The 7,401-nt window shown below is 39.4% G+C and overlaps 1 protein-coding gene across 1 annotated transcript; it reads left to right on the top strand.

Annotated features, from left to right (window-relative positions):
* The first annotated feature begins 233 nt into the window (after window positions 1-233).
* Window positions 234-3,421, top strand: TCP11X2 (t-complex 11 family, X-linked 2). The gene is made up of 5 exons (XM_011216823.2): window positions 234-329; window positions 951-1,160; window positions 1,256-1,437; window positions 2,205-2,368; window positions 3,189-3,421. Exons 1-5 carry the CDS (start codon window positions 234-236, stop codon window positions 3,419-3,421), a joined length of 885 nt encoding a protein of 294 aa, XP_011215125.1.
* The last annotated feature ends 3,980 nt before the right edge of the window (window positions 3,422-7,401 follow it).

Raw genomic sequence — 7,401 nt, 5'->3', positions numbered from 1 at the left:
GTACCCTCCTGAGAGGATTTGGCTAACATCTTTGCATTCGACACTGAACTTAGTTTATTCATTCAAGAGCTAAATAAATATAGATCTTGGCCTGGCAATTTAACGATCTTTCATGATCCCAAATGCTATTTGGGATTTAGGAAATTATATCCTAATTATGATCAGTTCTCTGGGTGAAGAGCAATTTGCTCATTTAACCTTTTTATAGTTTGGAAGGCAGATTCACAGAGACAATGTACAATGCCTTTTGGGACCATCTGAAAGAGCAGCTATTGAGTACTCCCCCTGACTTCACTTGTGCTCTTGAAATTTTAAAAGAAGTTAAGGAGGTGAGTAACCAACCTCCCATTTGTGGATGTTAAGTTCCTGGGCACACCCAATCTTTGGATTGTTGATGGCTGTCAATATCCTAAGATTTGTACTGCCTCTCTGAACATAGTCCATTACTTAAATAGACCATCTAGAGAAGCTTTTTTTTTTGCATGATTTGAAGCTTAAATGTTGACATCTTGTTATAATGGCACAGTATGTCATTCAGTTAAAAAGATTTTCACTGAACCCTCACTATGTTTTGTTTTTCAGAAGCACATAAGTGAATAAAAGAGCCCTTGCCCACAAGGAACTTATACTTTTGAATCAAAAAGCTATTTCAAGTAACCCTTAATGGTTCCTTTGCTTATTTTATCTTTGACCTTTGAAGTAAAATAATCGAAAAATGTCTTTATTCTTATTAAGAGTGCTTCGATCACCTTGTGGTGGTGTGTATTTTATACACAGTGATAAAATATTTTCTAATTTTTTAATAAAAGTTTCTTTTCTGGGTAAGGGGTAGGGAAAAATATTTCTCTAAGACAGAAAGTCCTACAAAATAATATTTATTGACCAAGAGTATATCTTAAAACCTTAGCCTTTAACCCTCGTATATTCCCTTTTATGTCATAAATCTCCTTGATTGCACCACAAAATGGCTAACCAAAGCAGCAACAGACCTCACTACACCATCTCCAAGTTCTCTTGGCTCTCTCAGCTCCTCCATCTTGGGCTGTTCACTTCCAAATTGGGCAGCTAATAGCTCAGAGCTCCCCAGTCCCACAATGGTGCTATACCAGGGTTACCTGAACCTTCTTCTCTGGGATCCTGATGACGACGAGTTTCCTGAGGTAGGAATGTGTGTTAGAGCATTGCCTTTTTGTTTTGTATTGAGCATCTCTACTAGTACCCTCCTCTCCTGACCCAGTCTTCCCTGTTTCAACAGACTTTGCTGATGGACAAAATCCGGCTACAGGAGACGGAGTCCCAGTTGCACCAGTTAACCATCCTGGCCTCAGTCTTGCTAGTAGCCAGAAGTTTCTCTGGTAATGTTTTATTCAGCTCACCTGAGTTTGTGGATAAACTGAAATGCATAACCAAGGCCCTGGCAGAGGAATTTAACTCCAGGTAAGCTTCATAGACAGATCTTTTTTAGAGTTGAAAATAATATGCGGTTTTGGGGACATAGGCAGATAATATAATTATTGCTTATTTGTCATCACAAACCACAAAAAGGACCTTGGGAACCACGTGCAAAGATTGTTGGTATCTTTTTATAAGTCATATTGAGGCTTGGGATAGAGAAAAATAAAACTTGTTTCCAAGAGGAGAGTGTGGAGGCTAGTTTGCTACAAAGGATTCATTATCGTGTTTTCTAAAAATGAGTCATTATATATTTGAATGGGTGACACTGGATTTGTGTAGGTATATCCGAAAGTTTATCAGTTGATCAGTAATATTGGTTGATAACCACTGCATGTAGGGTACCACAACCAAAATAAAAGAGGAATTAGAAGTTTAGGTCTCTTAACATATTTATAATTTAACTGGTGAATTAGGAAAAACACAATGATGGAAAATCCCCAAGAAAATCTTAAAACAAGATTTAAATAAAGTTTATGGAACTAAAGAATACTGAGTGGGTCCAATGATAGAACTGAACCCTGTCCAATTTGTTTTGTTTTGCTTGGTTTTTTTTTTTTTTACAGTCTAATATAGAACTATACGTATGAATTAGTTGTCACCTTGAGGGTAACAATGAAGGTTTTAAATCTATACATGGGGTCCTGCTGTCTACTAGTGGTGGGGGCTTGGAGTAGACTGGTCTTCTGTTAGGGGCTCTTCTGGGCTTTGATCCTATGCCAGGGCCATTCTGTTTTCTGTCCATTATCTAGGCCTCAAGAGACTATGGTGAGTGTGAGTGAACAAGTGTCCCGGGAAATCCATCAAGGACTCAAAGACATGGACCTTACTGCCCTGAGCAGTGAAAACACAGCATCTCTTATAGGCCAACTCCATAATATAGCCAAGAAGGAGAACTGTGTTCATAACATCATTGGTAAGAGTCCCATAGTAGTGATAGGGAGGGGTGTCAAGAATGTGGAGGATGAGAAGGTAGACTCAAACTTGGAAGTCAGTTACTGAAACATTTAAAAATGGAAAAACATGACCATTGGGAAAGTCTTTTGCCTTTAGTTTTCTTATCTATAATATGCAGGGTTGAAATAGATCTCTTTCAGTTTGAAGAGTGAATGTATGGTTTTAAGGTGGACCTGCAGCTAAGATATATAACTTGCAGGTGTGAAATACTGTCCCCTTAACCCCACTAAGTCATCCCTGGTAATTTTTTAGCTATAGTCCAAGATCTATGATGGGAAACCCTTTGCTTTAAAAGTTACTGCGTGGGCTTCTACTCCCCTCCAAGGAACTGATACTGACTTAGATTGCAGGTCATATTCCATGCTGGAAAAGAAGCAGTGAACTTGGCAGCTTGCTTCTAACTTTTGCATTGTAACAGTCTGATTTGGATGTGTGGGCACTGGTTGCAATGTATGCCCTTTTAATTTTAGGTACAATATCTGGGATCCTCTTGTTAGGTCAGTGCATACCAAGAGCTCACTTAAAACCACATAGTCTTATGAACAGCCAGAAATTTGCTAGCTCAACATCTTTTGATCATGCATGGTTTTTGTGAACTTGATAGCATTCCCTTCTCCAAAATGAAGCAGACAAATCTCATTTATACAGTTTATCCAGGTAAATGGGTAGGTCAGTGAATATCTTAGTTAACTTTGGTGAGCAGAGAGTACAAGGGCATTGTGAATTTCTTCTGAAATCTCTTTGATCTTCCCCTTTCCCTTGTTTTTCTTTGCTCACAGATCAGCGAATCCGTTTGTTTCTCAAATATTGTTTGGTTTGTGGGATGCAGGAGTCTCTGCGAGACTTCCCTGGAGGCCTTAGTCTCATCGAAGGGGAATTGGCAGAACTAGGCTGGAAGTTTTTCAATTTGATGCATCACAATCAGCAGGTATTTAGCCCCTACTATGCTGAAATTCTGAAAAATATCATCCCTCAAGCTCAGGCACAAGAAACAGAAGTGGAGTCTGTCTGATAATGCTGGACCCCAACTATGGCAACAGGGACCCAGGAGAGAGGGCTCAGCATGTTCCTGGGATGACATCACCTGTGGCCAGCAGAGCAGCTAGTCCTCTTCCTCACTACAGCCAGGACACAAAGATGCAGCGTTCAAGAAAGTAACACCAACTGGTTCAACCTCCTTTATTAATAAACTTCCAAGCTGCAAGAAAACATCAGTTCCTTCTGTGTTGCAACTGAATCTAGGTTCTGTGTCCTTATCTTCTAACTGTCTGAGAAGTCAGCAGACTCTCAGTTTTCCTTTCACTGACTGATCATTCTTCAGTATGCTGGTGGTTGAGCAAACATCAGGGCATCAGGTGCTGACATTTTCAGAGAGTAATTTCTTTGAGGGCTATGAAAACTCTTTGTGGAATGGAATTATCCAGAGTATGAATATAAAGCCTCTGGAAGTCAGAAATTTACTGAGCTACAGATCAGGAGAGGACATAGAACCCCATTTCCAGTGTCAAATTTCCCTGTAATTTTAAAGGATGTAGCAGTAGTAAGAGCCCCCACCTCCTGTTCTGGTGTGTGGCATGAAGCAGTATGAAAACTGGGGACTGGATGAAAGTTGGTATTGTCTGCTAACAAGCATTCAGTTGAGGACAGTTCTCAGCCTCCACAGGATTTATGTCTCTCAAGTGATCCTGAGGGTGAGGTTTGGAGTCTCTGATAGTAACACCAAATCTAAGCATTAGGTCAGTGACTGACTTGTATCAGGTTCATCCCTGGTGCTGCTCTGTAACTGAATTTATCTCTTATTTCCACGTCTCTAGGCTTAGGACACACTGTTCTTCTTGACAGAGGTGATGTGGGTATTCAAGGGTGGAAGCAGCCACCACATTTCTTATTTGCAGCCTGGAACTCTAACTGCCAGGCTATGATTTGTCATCTCAGTTGGAATCACACATGACAAATGTTCTAGGTCCACAAGGACTTGGGCTTGTTTTCTGAGTTGTAGAGATTCATCCTATCATTCTTAGGCCAACTGCAACAGACCAACAGCAATCCAGGAGACTAAGGAAAAAATTCACTTTGGATTTTGACTTGTTTGGAATGGATAGGAGGAAATAAAAATTCACTTATGTGATATTATAACTGGGTAAAAAATGTCCTCACTATTTCAGGGGATGGAAAGAGCTGAGGATAATTTACTTAACCCAAGAAACATAACAGAAGGGATTTGAGTTCCATTAGTCCTAGGGCAATTTCTCCAGAGGGTGGATCCCAGATGGACAACACAGCTAGATGAATGGAGTAATATTTTAACTTTGGCTGGATATAGGAAACACAGAGGAGCTGGGGAATGGATCATTCAAGAGTTCTAATCTTGTGACTTAGTCCCAGGAAAGAGACCAAGGCTGGTGAATATGGTGTATGTAATAAGCAGGTAGTGAAATTTGTCTAGTTGGATTTTCAAATCTGATTTGCCAATATATATACAATTTTTTAAAAAATATTAATTTTGAGGTCACCTGGGTGGCTCAGTTGGTTACACGTCTGACTTCAGCTCAGGTCATGATCACAGGGTCCTAGGATCCACCCTCCCCCCAACCCGTATGTGTCAGGCTCCCTGCTTAGCAGGGAGTTTGCTTGTCCCTCTCCCTCTGCCCCTCCCCTTGCTCATGCTCTCTCTCAAATAAATAAATAAAATATTTAAAAATCTTAATTTTGGAAGCCTGATTATCTTAGAAAAATGTGCTCTGAAGGAATCTTTCTAAAGATGACTAGGTACTTGTTGTATATAGACATTGGAATGAAATAAAACTTTGTTTAATGCTTTATAATTACAATTTGGCATGACTGATTTCTTAGAGGTTCTGAGTTGGTTCTATATCTCCACGTTGAGGAGAAAGGAGAAAGGAACTTTAATACTAAACAAGGTAAGATAGCTCATTCAATCATTCTCACTGTTTAGGGATTCTACGTATATATAAATTGTTAAAAAAGACATGGCGAAAAGTCAATTTCTCTCCCACCCTGTGTCTCATTTCTCAATCTAGAGGAAACCAAGACTTGTTGTCTACTCTTCCAGAAATATTCTATGCAAATGCAAGTACATATTATAATAATATATAACACTTACGAGCACTTGTGTGCCAGGCGCTTTTCTGACCTCTCTACACATATGGTTTATTCCTTCACAGTTTATCTCCAATTTATTTTTCCAGGTCTAGTGCAGTGTAGCACAAGAAACTCTAATTGGGAGTGAGAACTTGTTGTTTTTTGTTTGTCTGCTCTGAATGAATAAGAGAAAATCTTTTCAATTTCCTGGGCTTTTTCTTTTTCTTCCTCTATAAAATTGTGTATTGGACTAAATCAATGATTGTATTGTTTAATCCTATATGGTCATTTTTCAAAAAAATGAAGTATTTCCAGAAGGCCATGAATAAGATAAAAAGTAGACACCTTGAATAGAAGCAGAGCTGGAAAAAGTAGTTTGAAAACTACTGCACTAGATGATCTCTAAAGATGCCAATATTATTTTTTTATGGCTGCTAACAAATTACCACAAATTTGGTAGCTTAAAACAACATGCATTTATTCTCTTATAGTTCTGGAGACCACATACAAAATCAATTTTACTGGGTCAAAACCAAGGTATTGGTAGGGTCTCCCTCTGGCAGCACTAGAAGAGAATTTGTTGACTTGCCTTTTCTACTTCTAGAGCTGCATTCTCTCTTTATTATTATGTTCGATTAGTCAACATATAGTACATCGTTAGTTTTTGATGTGTGTTCAACTATTCATTAGTTGCGTATAACACCCAGTGCTCACCACAACATGTGCTCTCCTTCATACCCATCATCCGGTTACCCCATCCCCCCCTTCTGTAACTCTCAGTTTGTTTCCCAGAGTCCATAGTCTCTCATGGTGTGTCTCCCTCTCTGATTTCTTCCCATTCAGTTTTCCCTCCCTTCCCCTATGGTCCTCTGCATTATACCTTATGTTCCACGTATTAGTGAAACCATATGATAATTGTCTTTCTCTGATTGACTTCTTTCACTCAGCATAATACCCTCCAGTTCCATCCATGTCGATGTAAATGATAGGTATTCATCCTTTCTGATGGCTGAGTAATATTCCACTGTATATATGAACCACATCTTTTTTTAAATTTTTTATTATGTTATGTTAGTCACCATACAGTACATCCTTAGTTTTTGATGTAAAGTTCCATGATTCATTACTTGCGTATAACACCCAGTGCACCATGCAATATGTGCCCTCCTTAATACCCTTCACTGGGCTAAACCATCCCCCCCCCAAACCCTCAGTTTGTTTCCCAGAGTCCATATGAACCACATCTTCTTTATCCATTAATCCATTGAAGGACATCTGGGCTCCTTCCACAGTTTGGCTATTGTGGACATTGATGCTATGAACATTGGGGTGCATGTGCCCCTTCTTTTCACTACATCTGCATCTTTGGGGTAAATACCCAGTAGTGTGATTGCTCAGTTGTAGGGTAGCTCTATTCTTAACATCCTAAGGAACGTCCATACTGTTTTCCAGACTGGCTGTACCAGCTTGCATTCCCACCAACAGGGTAAGAGGGTTCCCCTTTCTCTGCACCCTCAACAAAACTTGTTATTTCCTTTCTTGTTAATTTTTACCATTCTGACTGGTGTGACGTGGTGTCTCATTGTGGTTCGATTTGTATTTCCCTGATGGCTAGTGATATGGAACATTTTTTCATGTGTCTGTTGGCCATTTCTATGTCTTCTTTGGAGAAGTGTCTGTTCATGTCATCTGCCCATTTCTTGACTAGATTATTTAGTTTTGGGTGTTGAGTTTGAGAGTTTCTTTATACATCTTGATACCAGCCCTTTATCTGTAATGACATTTTCAAATACCTTCTCCATTCTGTGAGTTGCCTCTTAGTTTTGTTGACTGTTTCCTTTGCTGTGCAGAAGCTTTTCATCTTGATGAAGTCCCAAAAGTTCATTTTTT

The sequence above is a fragment of the Ailuropoda melanoleuca genome, unplaced genomic scaffold (assembly GCF_002007445.2).
Source record: "Ailuropoda melanoleuca isolate Jingjing unplaced genomic scaffold, ASM200744v2 unplaced-scaffold9825, whole genome shotgun sequence".
NCBI classification, from domain to species: domain Eukaryota; kingdom Metazoa; phylum Chordata; class Mammalia; order Carnivora; family Ursidae; genus Ailuropoda; species Ailuropoda melanoleuca.
This window is presented reverse-complemented; position numbering and strand designations above follow the sequence as displayed.

What these genes read in the sequence shown, in the direction of transcription:
- TCP11X2 (XM_011216823.2), top strand. Translation starts at nt 234, where the DNA reads ATGTACAATGCCTTTTGGGACCATCTGAAAGAGCAGCTATTGAGTACT. An exon ending in GCAGAGGAATTTAACTCCAG is followed by an intron (nt 1,438 to 2,204) that starts GTAAGCTTCATA and finishes TCCATTATCTAG; the next exon opens with GCCTCAAGAGACTATGGTGA. An exon ending in CTGTGTTCATAACATCATTG is followed by an intron (nt 2,369 to 3,188) that starts GTAAGAGTCCCA and finishes CTTTGCTCACAG; the next exon opens with ATCAGCGAATCCGTTTGTTT.